This window comes from Odocoileus virginianus, chromosome 26 (genome assembly GCF_023699985.2).
Source record: "Odocoileus virginianus isolate 20LAN1187 ecotype Illinois chromosome 26, Ovbor_1.2, whole genome shotgun sequence".
Lineage (NCBI taxonomy): Eukaryota > Metazoa > Chordata > Mammalia > Artiodactyla > Cervidae > Odocoileus > Odocoileus virginianus.
Genome location: NC_069699.1, coordinates 46,342,538 through 46,358,832, shown reverse-complemented (window position 1 = coordinate 46,358,832; position 16,295 = coordinate 46,342,538). Strand labels below are relative to the sequence as shown.

At 58.6% G+C, this 16,295-nt stretch overlaps 1 protein-coding gene across 8 annotated transcripts in view; it reads right to left on the bottom strand.

Annotated features, from left to right (window-relative positions):
- CACNA2D2 (calcium voltage-gated channel auxiliary subunit alpha2delta 2) overlaps positions 1-16,295 on the bottom strand; it is a 141,776-nt gene that overhangs the window by 15,072 nt on the left and 110,409 nt on the right. For all 8 annotated transcript variants that reach the window (XM_070456027.1, XM_070456025.1, XM_070456028.1 and 5 more), the window contains exons 5-15: positions 10,826-10,870; positions 7,143-7,284; positions 2,959-3,090; positions 2,699-2,756; positions 1,948-1,998; positions 1,733-1,832; positions 1,470-1,628; positions 1,127-1,234; positions 950-1,028; positions 341-390; positions 63-152 (exon numbers count right to left, since the gene is read on the bottom strand). In XM_070456027.1, the coding sequence (XP_070312128.1) occupies positions 63-152; positions 341-390; positions 950-1,028; positions 1,127-1,234; positions 1,470-1,628; positions 1,733-1,832; positions 1,948-1,998; positions 2,699-2,756; positions 2,959-3,090; positions 7,143-7,284; positions 10,826-10,870 (1,014 nt within the window). The remainder of the gene's footprint in view (positions 1-62; positions 153-340; positions 391-949; positions 1,029-1,126; positions 1,235-1,469; positions 1,629-1,732; positions 1,833-1,947; positions 1,999-2,698; positions 2,757-2,958; positions 3,091-7,142; positions 7,285-10,825; positions 10,871-16,295) is intronic.

Genomic DNA, 16,295 nt, shown 5'->3' with positions numbered 1-16,295 from the left:
CCTGTGGGCACAACCCAGAGGAAGGTGGTCGGCCCCTCCCCGTCCTTGCCCTGAGTCCTTACCAGTGCATCCTCGTACACATTAGTCCATTGCACCTGCTTGGCCTCCTTGCCCGCCAGCACCATGGGCCTGCCCAATACGTCCAGATATTCCTGGGGAGGGAGTCGGGCAGAGGTGGGGTCATGAGTCTGCCCCTCCCACTGAATCTTCCCGGTTCTGTCTCTCTATGTACCAATCAGCCACCAGGGGGCACTCACATCACACAGCAGCCCATCTTTCCAAAGTCCCAGCCAAGCAAAGAAAAGGGGCTGTGAGGAGGGCTGGCCCACCCCAGTCTTACCTGCGTGTTGATGCGGATGGCACCAATGGAAGGGATCTCAAAATAGTAACCTGCGGAGGGGAGGGGAGACAGAGGTGGGCCTGGGTGGTGGTGCTTGGGAGCATGGCACGGGCTCTGTACCCTGGGGGTGTGTCTGCAGCCTTGACTTCTCTCTCAGCTTCCCTTTTCCTGGTGTCATTTCCCCTGAACTCACGTCCCTTTAATGCCCCTTGCCATTACCCTGTGACGACATGCAAGGGGCTGTGAGAGCAGGGGTGTAAGGAAGCAAAACTGGGATGAAAGGAGGAGCCTGAGGCCTGAAGGCCCTCATTCTAGGATGGCGGTGAACTTCAGAGTCCACCGGGGAGCCAGGCCCAATTGTGTGGAGAGACAGACTGATCAGCAAACAGACTCAGGAGCAGATGAGCGGGGGACACATGGACAATGGACAATCAGATGGGCAGAAAGAAGTCAGACGGACAAGCAGCCACATAGACAGATGGACAGTCACACATATGGGAAGACAAGCAGCGGGAAAGCTGAACATACGGAAGGACAGGTGGACAACCAACCCAATGGATGGCAGGACACGGCAGGCAAGCCCTGTGGCAGGGACGCCGGATGAGGTACCTTTGTTGGTGCAGGCCATCCACTGCAGCGGTGTGACGTCGTAGTTGTGCTGCCCCACGGAGAAAGTGAACACGCGCACCTGTTTGGGGCTTGAGGTTACTGCCGTGGCCATCAGTGGACAGCCCCTCCCTTGGACCAGACCAAGTCGGGGCAGCTCCCGCCTGGGCTGAGCCTCACCGTCCGGTTGGGCCAGTTGTACTTCTCAAAGACATCCTGCACGCGGTCCTCGCCGCCATCCGTGAACATCATGATCATCTTATTGCAGTTGGCACGAGTGATGTTGGACTGGGCAGGAGGAGACGTTTGGACGGTCAGCTCTGGGCCCCTCCCCAGTCTGGGGGGTGTCTCTTTCCCAAAGGTAGGCCTACCCTCTGCCCCTCCCTGCCCACAGCAGACGGTGCTGTCTGCCTGACCTGCCTTTTGGATGCTAACAAGGCCATCTGTGTTGATTTCCCTGGTGTCACCAAGCTCAGGCCTCTGCCCGTCCCTGGCTGCCCGCTCGCCCACCCAGGGGGCTCACGTTCTGCAGCTGGTCGAAGGCGTACTCAAAGCCGGCCTTGTATCCCGTGGTGCCCTTGGCCACCATGCCCTGAACAGCTTCCTTGAACACCTTCTTGTTACGTACGTTGGCCTGCACCAGGTGTGTGAAGCATGACACAGGCTGTGCCTTTTCATTGAACTGCAGGGACCAAGACGGTGGTGAGTGGCCTCAGGCTGGCCCAGGGAAGGAAGAGGTTGCAGGGGCTGGAAGGGAGTGACCTATTCTGGGCCCCTGGCACTCACCGAGGCCACGTTGACATAGTCGTCATCGGAGAGCGTGTCGAGCATCTCACAGACTGACGTCTTCATCAGCTTCAGGGTTAAGCCACTCACACTGCCACTCCTGGAGGAGGGTGGGTCACGGAGGCGCCTGGTAGTGTTCCCCCAAGATGTTCCCCAGCAGCAGATTCCAGTCCCCAGCCCTGCCCCCACCCCACTGGCCAGTGCCGCTCACTCACACATCCACGATGATGACCATGTCCTTGGGTGACGAGGCCCCCTGGATATACCTGTCCAGGAGAAGCCTCAGTTAGGGCCAGCCTTACTGGGACCTTGGTGGGGGGTCTTCCTTCCTTCACCCCCATACTGATTCAACATGATTTTATGGTGGGTCCATGGCCTGGGCCGGACAGGGTTCTCGGCACTGAGGATACCACGTTTAATGAAACAGTCCTTGCCCGTGGCATGAGTGACCTGGCCCCCAACACATGAACAACCCCAAGGGGAGGTGAGCATGTGATCCAGAGAGTGGACAGGAGGCATGTTCTGTGGCCTCAGTGGCTTATCATTTCCCCTAGCCTGGGTCGAGATGCCAAGGGCAGAGAGTCATAGCTGCGAAGGGGGTTGAACAGGTGGCAGGGGATGAGGCCATGGAGTACAGCAGGAGAGGCGGGGAGAGGGTAGGGGTGTCCAGGGGTCCGAAGGGGTACAGCAGGTGCTGGCCAACCCTGCAGAGGACACATCCCCCTTGGGAACCCCCATGGGCCCAATCCCTCAGTCCTGAGAGGGTGGAGAGCCGGGCAGTGGATGAGGGCAGAGGCAGCTGGGAGGCCTGCCTGGGTGATGGGATCCATTTTCCAGTGGCAACGATGTGTGAAATGAAAATTGGATAGAGCTGGCTGCGCCCTGCTCGGAGGCCTGGATACTGGGAGGGAGGGGGGCGGGCAGGCGAGCTGAGGGTCCCTGCCCAACCCCTCTATGCTCGCTCACCAGGGTCTCCTGCGGACATCATACAGGTCGATTTTCTTGGGGGCTCGCCACGGCGTAGCTGCGGGAGGAAAGGAGATGACTGGGTTGGGGGAGGATACTGGCAGGGAAGTGCCTGGCCCAGGTAGCAGGCCTTGAAGCAGTGGGCCAGGTCACCCTGAAATGGACAAGGTGACCATCCCCTCCCACACACCCAGGATGAGGTGGGGGGAGGTGGAGGGGGTGGGGTGCTGAGTGGACTGGGGAGATGGGCTGGCGCCCACCTGGATAGTAGCGAGTGACTCCCGTGGCGCTGCCGAAGACCTGCCACAGGAGGGTGGGGTCCTGCCTGCGGTTCTCCATGAACACATTCTCCAGGGCCTCCGTCCAGTTGAGCTCATTGAGGATGACGGTGGCTGGAGGGTGAAGCAGGGGGCTGGGGTGGGAAGCACTTCAGCGGTTCCCCCGCTGAACCTCATCACAACACCCACTCACGTGCCTCCCACTCAGAAAGTTCTCTGCCTCCTCGGGTCTCCCTCACTTCCCAGGGCTCAGCTGGGGTTGCACCAGCTCCTCCATGAAGACATCCTGGTCCTCATCCCCTCCCAAGAAACAGCTCAGTCTGCCCTCAGCCAGGGCCCCACATGACCAGGCAGGGCAGCTGGGGCCCGTGGCCCCTGCAGAGGGGCCACCCAGGTGGCAGGGAGCTCTGAGCCCAAACGCCCATCCGGCCTGCTGCCGGGAGCTTGCCGCTGGTCCCTTGGGAGCTCACCCACTCAGCATGCACTCCGGGCTGCAGCCACAAGAAAGCAATTAAGGGCCCGATGATGGGGCTGGAATTATTCAGCTATTAAGGTACCTGATAAGCTGGAAGCCACTCAGCTCCATGATTAATCAACTAGGGCCAGGAGCAGGCAGGGGTGGGGGCGGGGGCTCTTGGAGGGCAGGGGCTGTGCCATGATCCTGCTCCAACACTGGCACGTGCGCTCACACACACACACACACACACCCTGCACTTTCACACTGCCTGCAGGTATACACCAGGCACACCTACATCTCACCTCTGTGTTTCCAGCGACATGCGTCACCTCCTCACCCCTAAACCTACCTGCCCAGCAGCCTGACTGTGGCCATGGGCGCAGGGGCACACACGCTCATACCTGCATACCACTCTGCCCCTACAGGAGAACACCTATGAATCCTGCTTTCACCTCCCCCAACAAATTACCCAACCCTCCGTCTCCCCCAGCCGCTGTGGCTGCACATGTGACCGGTGTGTGGGGGTGGCCAGACCCATACGCACAGAGTAAGGCTTCTCTTAGACAGATGGACTCCATCCTGTAGATCCCTCAACCTGGGCAGAGACTCAGGATGGCTTAAGCAGTATGCCCCACTCCCCCTCAACTCAGGACAGCCCTAAATCTGCCCAGTGAAGGCGTGTAGCCCATATCCTCGCATGTGCATTGTACCTGTCCCTGCATTTGGGACACTCAGAAAAAACATCAGGCCTGCTACTGTCAGGCCTTTGTCCCCCAAAGCTTCCCCAGGGGCTATTTCTTCTTCTAACTTCTCCCACCTCCTTTCTCCCCTGGTGGAGCCCTGACACCATCCCCTCTCCCTGAAGATGCACACCCCAGATGAGAACCAGAGAATGTCTTCCAAAGGCTCTGCTCTTCTCTCAAGGGGCTTTCCCGGTGGCTCAGCGGTAAAGAATCAGCCTGTAATGCAGAAGCCGCAGGAGACGCAGGTTCGATCCCTGGGTCAGGAAGATTCCCTGGAGGAGGGCATAGTAACACACTCCAGTATTCTTGCCTGGAGAATCCCATGGGAAGAGGAGCCTGGCAGGCTAAAGTCCATAGAGTGGCAAAGAGTTGGACATGACTGAAGTGACTCAGCATGCATGCTTCTCTCAAGAAACCCTTAGACGAAGAGCTGTGATTTATTTTTTGTTTAAGTTTTTGGCCATGCTATGTGGCATGTGGGACCTTAGTTCCCCAACTGGGAATGGACCCTGTGCCCCCTGCAGTGGAATCATGGAGCCCTAAGCATTGGACTGCCAGGGAATTCCCAAAACTGGGATTTAAAGATACAAATGCAGACTTCCCTGGTGGTCCAGGGGTTAAGAGTTCTGAGTTCCCACTACAGGGGGCACAGGTTTGCAGGTTTGATCCTTGGTCAGGGAACTAAGATTTCTGCATGCCACACGGACCAACAAAAAAAAAAAAAAAAGAAAGAAAAGGCAAATGCTCCAGGGTCAGCTCACAGTCTAGGTTGTTGTTCAGTCGCTCAGTCATGTCTGACTCTTTGCAACCCCACGGACTGCAGCACGCCAGAGTTTCCCGTTCTTCACTGTCTCCTGGAGGTTGCTCAAACTCATGTCCATTGAGTTGATGATGCCATCAAACCATCTCATCTTCTGTCACCCCCTTCTCCTCCTGCCTTCAATCTTTCCCAGCATTGAGGTCTTTTCCAGTGAGTCGGCTCTTCCCATTAGGTGGCCAAAGTATTGGAGCTTTAGTTTCAGAATCAGTCCTTCCAATGAATATTCAGGGTTGATCTCCTTTAGGAATGACTGGCTTGATCTCCGTGCTGTCCAAGCAAGTCTCAAAAGTCTTCTCCAGCACCACAGTTCCACAGTTTGCAAGCCTCAATTCTTCGGTGCTCAGCCTTCTTTACGGTCCAAGTCTCACAGCCTAGGGGGCGCCAGCATATTTCAGGACATTCTTCCCTCTGCTCTCCAGTCTGTGGAGCCTCTGCCGTCTGCCCCCTTCGGCACTCTCTCCCTTCTCTCAGGCCCTGCGGCTTCTCTTAACTGACCGTAATGTGAAAACAAAACACATTTCTAGCACTGGTTGTGCCTATTGAACAGTATGTTATGGTCTCGTTCCTAATTTAGAAACTTAGTGAATTGTACAATTTCTATTTTTCTCTCTAAGGAAAAAATGAAGTCAGGCTCTCCAATGTTTCACACTGTACTGTCCGCCCTGCAAGAGTCTGCCTGGCAGGTCCCACTCCTCACTGGACCTCAGTTTCCCCCATCTGCACAATGAGAGGCTTAGGGCAGACAGATCATTCTGGGAGCCCCTCTAGCTGCTGGCAGAGGGGTGTCCCTGACTCAGGTCAAGGACCGAGGAGAACTGGCTGGGCTGTCCTGGCAGGTATCCATGACCACATGCTGCTCACACATTCACTGTGAGACACACTCGTGCACACACTACAGTCAGCCCCCCACCTGGAAAGGGCGTGCTACTCAGCCCTGTGCATACTCACCCACACTCACGTGCCCACACTCTTAGATCACGCTGAGCTGGGAAACGGGGACCATGCCCCCTCAGGCAGGCGATTACAGATTTAATTAAAAGTGACACAGTAAATAAAAAACATATAAAATGTAATTTGTGTGGGTAGCGAGGGGTGACTGGGGAGGGCGGTGTGGCTCCTGTTTTAATTAGCGTGCCTGCCTGCGATAGTGCCCCCCGACTGACTCAGGCAGGTGGCCTGTGGGCGGCCCTTGGGGGGTTGGAGGGACATCCACCCTCACTCCTGCCTGAGGCTGCCCAGATGGCCTGGCTGACCCTAAAGGTGCAGGGGGCCTCCCCGAGAACCCTGGAGGATTCCCAGGGTTTCTGAAGATCACTCAGAAGCTCCGGAATCTTTGCTTCAAGAACCCCCACCCATAGGCCCCTTGAATTCTGAGGCTACTCTGTGGGTGCCCCCAGAATTATGTCAGGACCAAGAGACCCCAGAGCCTTCAATCCTGCAGCCAGAGCTCCCCAGTCAGTGTTTGACTCTTGGCGTCTTCTCCCTGCACCTCGCAAGTTCTTCAGCAAGGTCATCCTCGTGTCTGACTTGAATCCTTTAGCTGTAGTGAACTGGTCTCCACATTATGCCAAGACACACTGTCCCTGAAGCTGGGAATCTCAACCACCCTTTACCTAATCCCCTGACCTCTATTTCCACCCCACCCCGCCCCACCCACCAAGAATGACGAGGGAAGTGTTACAGGGTCCATGTCTGTGAATGAGAAGTTGCTCCCTGTCCTCCCAACCCCTGTGTCCATCTACTGTGGTAGGTCCTCAACCCTTCCTGCCTGGGGCCAGGGAATGGGCGAGGGTGGGGGGAGGAGCTCTTCTGGGGACAGTGGGGACTTGGCCCAGCATGTGGGGGAAACAGTTATGTGCATGCATTTGTGTGGGCACGTGGATACACACGGGCAGACCATGCATGCAAAAAGGTGAGAGGCTCAGCGTTGCATACCCTGCTGAGAGGCAGTGTGAGGCTGTGCCTGAGAGTGGCCTGATATCTGTGTGTGGGCGGCTCTGAGAGGTGAGTACGTGTGACCTTGGGTGAAGGGGGCTGAAGGTGGATGGCACTGACTTAGCACCCGGGAGCCGGCAGCACCGGGGCAATGGGCCGTGCCCCCCACGTTGGGTGGAAAGGGATGCTCCCAATCACGCCGCGCACTCACAGCCTTTGTAGATGTCCGTGGGGATCTGCACGGCTGTGTATGAATAGTTGACCTTGTTCTTGAAGTTTGAGTCCTCAACGAAGTCCAGCCGGAGGGTGCTGGCCTTGGACCCCCTTTCCACATCCTCACTCTCAGGGTCGTCCTGCAGAGAGGGACCCCCCAACCCGGACAACCACGGTAGTGACAGGGCTGGGAAATGGTGGAGTGGGGTTGGACAGAACTGTAGACAGAGGGGCCAGAATCTGGGAGATGGGGCATCTTGGAATCAGAGACTACTGCACTCAGAGACAAAGAGAGATGGAGAGGCACCCAGACAGTGGGACATGGGTATGGACCCCTTGCCCAGAGGTCCTGTGACTCCCACCTGCCCCACACATCCCACCCACCATCGCCATATTTGCTAAACCTGAATTCCAAAACCAAAAGCAAACCAAGCCCTTCCCCTCATCCTTGAAAATCAATGATCGGCAAGTGCTTCCCCTCATCCCTGAAAACCAATGATCAGCAAAGGAGGCAAATCTTGGAGGCAGAGAGGAGTGGGCTCCGGTCGCCCCCCCCACCCCGCCAGGCTTCCAAGGACTCGCTCTGTGTAATCATGGGGGTGGCCTCAGGACCCCCTCCCTTTGGAGGGAGAGTACACCCTGCTTTGAGAGTACACCCTGCAACTTGGCCCCACCCACCCCCTGCATGACATTCCTTTGGCACCAGGGAGAGGGCCCTAGCTCCACCTGCAGGGGGGGGGGGGCAGGGGGCGGGCACCACCCCCTGCAGTGGGGTGGCTCCAGGGGCTGAGCTAGAGTGGGGGGAGTCCTGGGGAGAGAGCTGGGCTCGGGCAGGGGTAGCATGGAGGCCCAGTAACCTCCAGAAGGAGGGGTGTGCGGCGCCTGCTAGCAGCAGGACTAGCAAGGCCCCCGTTGACTTTCTAAAATGAGCTGCCGCCGTCTGACAGGTGCCAATTACGGCATCTCTCCACCGGGCAGGCTGGGCATGCGCCGTGTGCCCCCGCCCACCACAGGCTAGCGGGAGTGAGTCTGCGACTACAGTGTTGATGCCGCAGCCGAGGGGGGGGGCGGCGGCGGCGGCGGCGGCGGTGGGCAGGCACGGGTGCAGGTGTGCAAGGGGGAAGGGAAGATGAAAGTAGAAAGTGAAGGTGAAGACGGGGAAAGTCAGATGGGGAGGCAAGGGGAGATCAGTGAGACCCAGGCAAGGTGGGGCGGGGGTGGGGGGGCGCAGAGCTGGGGAGCTCTGTGACCTGGGGGGAGGGAACCCAAGCAGCTGAACCAGACACAGGTTCCTGCACTGCCCCTCAGCACCGCCCCCCTCCCATGACCACCCCCAGTACCAGGCTGAGCTCGCTTGCTCTCCCAGGTGGATCTCACGTGACGGCCGGCCCCACCGCTTGTTCACTGGCTCGCTGGGTCCTGGGCACACCCCTCGTGTTCCCCACCCAGCCAGATGTGCCCTCCCCATCCAGGGAGTGCGGAGGGTCCACCTTCAGGTCTGGGGAATGAATTACTGCCTGGATGGGGGCGCGCAGCAGGCTGGCTGGCTGGCCGGAAAGGCCTCCTGCACAAACACCCTTTTCATCTCTTCAAGATGTATGGCAAAACCCAAGCCATCTGCTGCCTTCTCATTGCCCCTTACCCAGGGTGCCACCCCACTGCCCACCTCGGCACACCCTAGGGGAGACCCTCAGAAGCCGGGGCAGAGGCAGCTGCTGAGAATGGAGGCCAGCGCCGGGGAGCCAAGGCATGAGCGACTCACGTTCTGCTGGGAGGAGGGGGAGCGCAGGAGAAGAAAGCCCCCGAAATGTCAGCGGCAGATGAAGGGCGCTAGAAAATTTAATCTCCCAACTTTCCCAACTAATGTGACATTTGGATTCTGTTCTGATAAGCTATCAGCTGGCGAACTTTTTCCTTCCTTCTTTCCCCCCTACCCCCACCTTCTGGCTGGTAATTTAAAAGTAAATGGTCTAGAAAGATCTCTAACTGTACCTCTGGCAAAGATAAAAAAAACAAAACAACACAACAGGCAGGAGAGTTGGGGAATGTGTGCATGCTGATATTTATACTGGGGTTGGCAGGGCTGGCAGGGCTGGGATTTTTGCCTAACTGACCCTGGCCCAGTCCCACCCGGGGGTGAATCCCCTCCCTGGGCAGTCTCTAGCCTCCCTTCCCCCCAGAAGATGTCCAAGGGGCTGGGGGCAGTGATATAGAGGTAGGGGTTGGGGGCTGCAGGGAACAGGGAATCCAGGGAGGAGGTCGGGCACCAGACTGGCCCAGGAGCCCCTCAGTGCTGCCCCCCATGCCCAGGGGCTTTTGTATGGTGGGCAGCCGCAGTCTCCTGGTTTATATTTAATGCACTGATTGCTAAAATCACAGCCTGCTGCTGAGGGGGGTAAGGAATTAGATTCAGGGTCTAATTAAAGGTTTGCTCTTCATTTGAATTTCAGATTCCAGCTATAATTTTAGCAACTTCTCTGGGAGCCACGGAGGCTCAGCCAAGGGGGAAGCACACCTGCTTTAGCCCCCCCAACCCCGCCTTCTCGGGCCCCCTGCCCGCCTGCCCTCCTGAAGGCTCACCGAGGCTGGTCTGGCACCCACAGACCCTCTGCAGGAATTCCTTCCTGCCTGCCCACCTCTTGGTGCTATCAGATACATCCTGGGGGCTCCGAGCAACCTCCCCAGGGCTGGCAGGCCTGGGAATGGGAGTCTAGACTTGGGGTCTCCTGCACCAGCCAGCACAGGTGACTCCAGAGACCGAGTTGTGACACTTTCGTTTACAGAGGAGATAGTGGGGTTCCACTGCTTTTGCCTCAAGGCAGGCAGATGAACTTGGACCTTGGCAGGTTCACTAAACAGTCTGTTCCCTGTGCCTGCCCCCTCAGACGCTCTGGTCTCCTCTGTAGGCCCCCTGACACCTCAGATGGTCACACATCTTTCATGTGAGTCCCCTGGTGATGGGGCCCTCTCTCTGTCGCAGAGTTGCCCACGCAGACACGAACCAGTCAGGGAAGTGGAGGCGGAAGAGCCGTGTAACTCCGGGCTCTCCGGCCAGTCCCAGGGTCACCACTTCAGGGGTGGTGACCCCTGAGGAGCCAGAGCCCTCTCCTTCATCTGAACAGGCTGCAGGCTGCCTCTACAGGGGCGGGGGCAAGATGACTTAGCCCAGGGCCAGCACTGATGGTGGGGCCTGGCTGTGCGGTAGTTCGCACACTGAAGCCACGGTCCCCTCACCACAGCAAAGGGACCTGCGCTGACCGGAAACACGCCCGCACCCCGGCCCTGCAGGCCCACCTCCAGAAAGCCCTCCCCACCTGCTCCCTCTCTCCCCTGTTCTCCCAGCACGCAGCAGCCTTCTGCCCTCCCGACGAGGCACCCGATCTGACCCAGGGGAGAAGGTCCGTGGGCCTCACTGTTCTGCCCAGGGACGGGCTGGGCCCGCCCCCCCACACTGCGCAGTGAGGCTGTGCCCTTTGGTGCCTTAAAGACACAGCCCGGGAGGGGTCAGGGTCTCTAGGGAGTGGTGGGAGGTGGGGGGGATGTGGGATCACAGCCCTGCAAGGCCAGACTCAGAATGCTGAGTCCTAACACTCTTCTTCCAGCCCAGGCTACAAGTCTCAGAAGAGGGGGGTGTGGCTCTAGCAGCTCCCCACCTCCCCCCAGCAAGGGTGGGGCGCTCACCAGCTCAGCATCGGCTTTGGCGTCATAGTACACGATGTCTTCCTCCTGGTGGGAGAGAGAGGCCTCAACAGTCATGATCTGAGGTGCAGCCAGGACCCCCAGCTCTGAGGCCTGCCTGGAATGGCCCCCTTAGATTCCTTGGGTGGGGGGCAGACATCGCCCTCTCCCCCATCCAGAGCTGCGGTCCAGGGAGGGCTGGATGAGTCAGGCTGGGGAGGCCCGACCCCACCCCAGCCAGACCATCCTCAGGGGCCCTCACAGGCACCAGGAGGATGTGGTAGCCCGGGGTTAGGGTGGGATCCCCCAGGGCTCCCTGAGTCCAGGACCCAGGTCTCTGCCTTGCTGCCCTGCTTCGAGGTAGGCTGACAGCCAGCCTGTCCGCGGGGACTCTGGCTGAGGCAGTAACCAAGGGGGAAGTGGGGAAGACGGAAAAATAGAGCGAGACTGGGACAGAGTGAAATAATGACTCGACACCGCATCTTCCAATTTCTTCTATTAAAAAGCCTGCTCATTACGGGCGTGTACTTATTAATTATCTGTGATTTGTTGTGAAATGCGAGGGGGTTTACACAACAGGAGCGGGAGAAAACAAAGCCCGGCCCCCGCGCCTGCCTCCCGGCCTTGCCTGCCTTTCCTAGCGCTGCCCGTCCTGGCCTGGCCCTCCTGCTCGCTGCCGGGGTTCTCGGCCATCTGCACGTCATAATCACCGGCCACCCCGGGGACCCGTAACACAAACGGGCTAATTTCATGTTTAATGATCTTTAATCAGAACTGAGCACGGCTGACAGAGGCCGCCAGAAGGTGAATCTGGTGCCATCAGGTGCCACCGCTCAGGATGGGCCACCCCATCCCTGCCTCGATGGCCCTAGGGCAGGGCTCGAGCTAGGGCCATGGTCTGAGTCACCCTCCCCCGGTGCTCCTCAGCCCTCTTTTGTACAGCAGGAACCTGCAGCATGGCCCTAGTGGGCCCTTGCTCACCAGGGAGCCTGCTTCTTTGTGGTCTGCAAGTGGGAAGGATGACCGAGTCTGCTCCCAAGGTCTGGCTGTATAACATCGAGCCAGCACTAACTCCACGATGGGCTATCCCTTGCCCGGGCCTGGCTGGGTGCCATCTGCTGTGTGACCTCAGGGCTATGCTATTCTCTCTCTGGGCTCAGGTTCCTCGGGCTTCAGGGAGGAGCTTAGCCTTGATGACTGTCCAGGTGCTGGGTGTGAGGCTTGAGGTGGTTGGTACCCAGACTTGTATGGGCTGTTTCCCACCAGAGGTCTGGCCACTGGCTGGACCTATGGGCATAGTTTGAACATTCTGGAACACTGACTACACACCTGGCGCCATGCCTGGGTAAGACCACAACCTCCTGATGACTCAAAGACTGAAGTTTCAGTCCTGTGAGGCATCTGCTGTGTCTAGCAGGGCCTCACACACACTATAGTGCAGGATTCTCCCAGCAGCCCCATGACCCGGTTACAAAGAAGAGGACACTATGGCAGGGAGAAAAAAAGGAGTCGCACCCTGGCTCCATCCTGCCTTCTCGACTCATCTCCAAACCCTCCCGCGCCTGCCCACCCACCAGTCCAGGGAGACTGGAGCTCAGGTAGGCCCAGGGTAGGGGCAAGGGCTGGGGCCCAGGCTCCAGGGTGCTCGGCCTTTCCCTGGGCCCGGCTCTGACCGAAGCGCGTAATGAAAGCTGACATTACATCAAACACAATAAGGAGTTTCGGTTGATGAAGATCATTCCTGAACACACAAACCCATTAAACCGAGGGGAAAAATATCAATTCAACACACTCGCTGGCGAAAAGAAAATGTGATTTGTTATCTAAAAGGGGGTTATAAACACGGCTCGGATGCTCTTTCCCTCCGTAATGAAAACAGGCAGGCACAGTGGGAGGACTGCAGATTAGAACATGTGGCATCGCTCACCAACTTTTTAGGCAAACCTTCTGCAAGGACAGGAAAGGGCATGTGTGGGGGTCGGTGGCTCTAGGCCTCCAGAGTGACCCTCACAGGGACCCTCCTCTGGGGTCCCCTCATAGGCCAGGCCTGTGTCCTGCCTGACCTGGGACGGTCCCTGGGATTCTGGCGCTCACTTGGGCATCCCTGCAACTGCTCCAATGGCTCCCTTTGTCTCTCTGTCCTGGTCTCAGTGCAGGATGAGATGCTGGTGGCATCAGTGGCACAGGGGGAATGTGTCACACAAAAGGATTCAGTCCCCCTCCGGACTACCTGGGAGGCTCAGGAATCTGTATGCAGTCTGTGTCCTTCTGGAGAAGGAAATGGCAACCCACTCTAGTATTCCTACCTGGAGAATTCCACGGACAGAGGAGCCTGGCAGGCTACAGTCCATGGGGTCTCGAAGTCAGACACGACTGAGCGACTAATACAACACTTTGTCCCCCAGGGGCTCAGATACACGTGGGCAGGACTTCTCCCTACCTCTCCCACCTTGAGAGGGCCAGCCCATGCCCCTTCCTTGGTAGAGAGTAGCATTAGCTTTGGATGGTGGCAGGCAAGGTCATTTGTGTGAAAATACATTGTAAACCCAGCTGTGGTCACTATGTCCGATGTGATGTGGAACTGGGGATGTGGCAGGACAGGGTCATTAGGGTCGGTGGGAGGGTACCTGGAAAGCCTCTGTGTCTGCTTTGGCCTGCAGGTGCCCCAGCATCCTCCACCAGCGCCCCCGCCTCTGAGACACAACACGGAGGCGGTACCACCTGGTGATTACATGCAGGGGCCCTGGCAAAGGGTCCTGGCCTCCTGACTGGGCCCGAACATGTGAGCTCTGGGATCCTGAACAGTGAGTGGCGACTGAGCCTGAAGCCTCACAAGTCCCTGTGGCCCCATGAAGACTCCTCGGGGTCACCTCCATCTCACTGATGAGGCAGGGTGCCCGTTAAACCCGTCAGCCTCCATGAGGCTTCACCTTGGGGTTTTGGTTTTCCACTTGTAAAATAAGAATGATGATGCTAAGAGGACAATGAGCAAGGCCTCTCCAGGGGTTCAGGCCTACTCAACCCATGAGTGGGCTCCCTTGTGCTGACAACTCCACAGCCCCAGGAAGGGCCTGAATATGGAAGAAATCCCCTGGCTGGGGTGAGACACATGTCCTTAATGTCCAGGGTTGACACCTCTGACACTCCCTCCATTACTTGCTATTTTAGGGGCCATTCTGCTCAAACTGGGCAGGGAGTGGGGGATCACCCCTCTGAATTCACACACGTCTCCCCGCAGGTGGATTTCTGTGCATACACGACACGTGAGGGGTGGGGCTGGGGGCCCACACAGCTCTTGTATACACACGACACACACACTCTCTGAGAGAGAGCATGAGGGATGCTGGCAGGTGGGTAGAGGGTGAGGAAGTGAGTGTGAGCGGAATAGCAGTTGACACCTACGTTTGGTGCCGTGGAAGGCAGCTGCCGTGGCTTGGTCGGACCTGACTGCCGCTTGCTTGCCCGGCCCCCATGCAGGACCCAGGCCAGCTCTCCGCTGCATCAGTGAGGACGCTTGGCCTTCCTGCCCTGGCTCACGGCCAGCTCAGCTCAGCCAAGTGGACTGTTTTCCGAGAGAGCCGTCTGTCGCCGGCTTGGCAGAGAGGCAGGCAGCAGGCCCGATGGCTGGGGCAGACCTCAGGCCAGGGAGCCACCTGTCCTGTCCAGCCGGCTCCTTGGCCTGGACCAGCCTTCAGAGCCTTCCCTTCGAGTACCGAGGCAGTGCCGCCTCTCCCATCAGACTCCCCAGGGAAGGGCTGTGTCTCTCCCATCAGACTCCCCAGGGCAGGACTGCTTCCTCCATCACACTCCCAAGGCCAGGGCTTTGTCTCCTGCAGGCTGTGGGGCTGGCACTGAGGCCCTGGGACCAGTGGACTCTCCTGCCCCCCAATGACCCATGCTCTGGCCCGGCTCCTCCCTGGTGACCGTTTAGATGGTGGATAATGCTGGCACAGTGAGGTGCTGGCACCAGGCACAGTGTCCGCCAGGCGGGCCATCTCCATCTACCCTAAGTGTTATGCACACCAAAGCACCTGCTGCCTGTCTGCAGGGGCCACGGGAGGGGCCGCCTGCTAACAAGGGCCGCTCTGTCCAAGGGCTGCAGCCAGGGCTGTGGCTACAGGTTCTCTACCCCTGCTGCTGCCAGGAGTGCGGTGTCATGGCCTGGGACCAGGGAGAGGAACATGGGGGGCACTTCCCTTCCAGATGTTCTCTTCTCCCAGCTTTGACTTTGCAGACTCCAGGATCCCGCAAGTCCATGGGCTGGTGTCAATGGTGTGCTTGTGTGTGTGCGTGTGTGCGTGTGGGAGGGGGTACACCACTGTCTGTTTCTCAGAGGAATGCACGCAGACCTGCTGTGTGCCATTGACATAGGCAGGGCCACACTCCACTGACCATGCAGCGGAGTCCAGTATGGCTCCATGGGTCAAGGGTTTCCTCCGTGCCCAGAACTGCTGAGTGCCAATCCTACCCCACTCAGAGGTAAGAAGCCAGAGGCTCTGGTCACTCTGTCCACAGGGCACCTGGCTGGGCACATGGACAGGTGATGGGCAGCACTGAGTCAGGCTCAGTTGCCTCTGGCCAACAGGAGCCGTGAGCAGGGCAGACAGATGAGCCCACGGGGCCACTGGCCTGGGGGAGCTGCACTGTGAGCCATCCGAGACAGGGGCACCAAAGGCGGGTGCTGTGGGCAGCGGGGGCTGATCCTAGAGTTGCGGCCAGAAAGAGGAGCTCTGGGGAGTTAACTGGAGTGGGAGGTGCTGCCCTTCGGAAGGAGGTAAGGACCTTCCTGGGAGGAGGCCTGGCTTGTGCAAAGGGCCCGAGTTTGCCACCGGGGTCGTGGCACAGGCTGTGAGCGCTCCTGAGTGCTGGGGAGGAATATGGCTCCTTCCTGAAGGTTTTGGGAAGGGCACACTTTCAAGGGTGGGTGGTGTGCCTGAAAGGGACAAAAACAACATCCTTTCCGCAGTCTCAAGTCCCCACGTCCCCGTGGCACAGACAGTTCCCACCCTGGCAGTTCTGCCTGGCAGGCCAGGCAGGGCTGGCTGGCCTAGCGGCTAATGGGCCCAGCATTAGGGCTGATGCCTTTCTGCTTGGAAGCTGGGCAGCTTGCTGCTTCTAGGGAGGAGAATGGCCCTGATGGTGCAGCTAGAAAGGAGGGGGCGCCTACAGTACCACCCGCCCCTGTCTGTGGGACAAACAGGGAGATTGATGGACTGGCGGGGGTGGGCGACAAACATCAGGCAAATGAGGCTGGGCCCAGCTGGCCCTGTGGTCACACCCCTGGGTGGGGGCATCTCAGTCAGGACAGGGGCCAGTAGGGCCCTTTTCCGCCTCAGGACAGGAACACCCCGAGCCCATGGGCTGGGATGGGCAGAGGTGCACTCACATCATCTCCAACTTGCACCTTCACGACCTGACGTGTGGACCGACCCTTTCACACATCACACCTGAGCTGACAGCCCCCAGTTCCAGC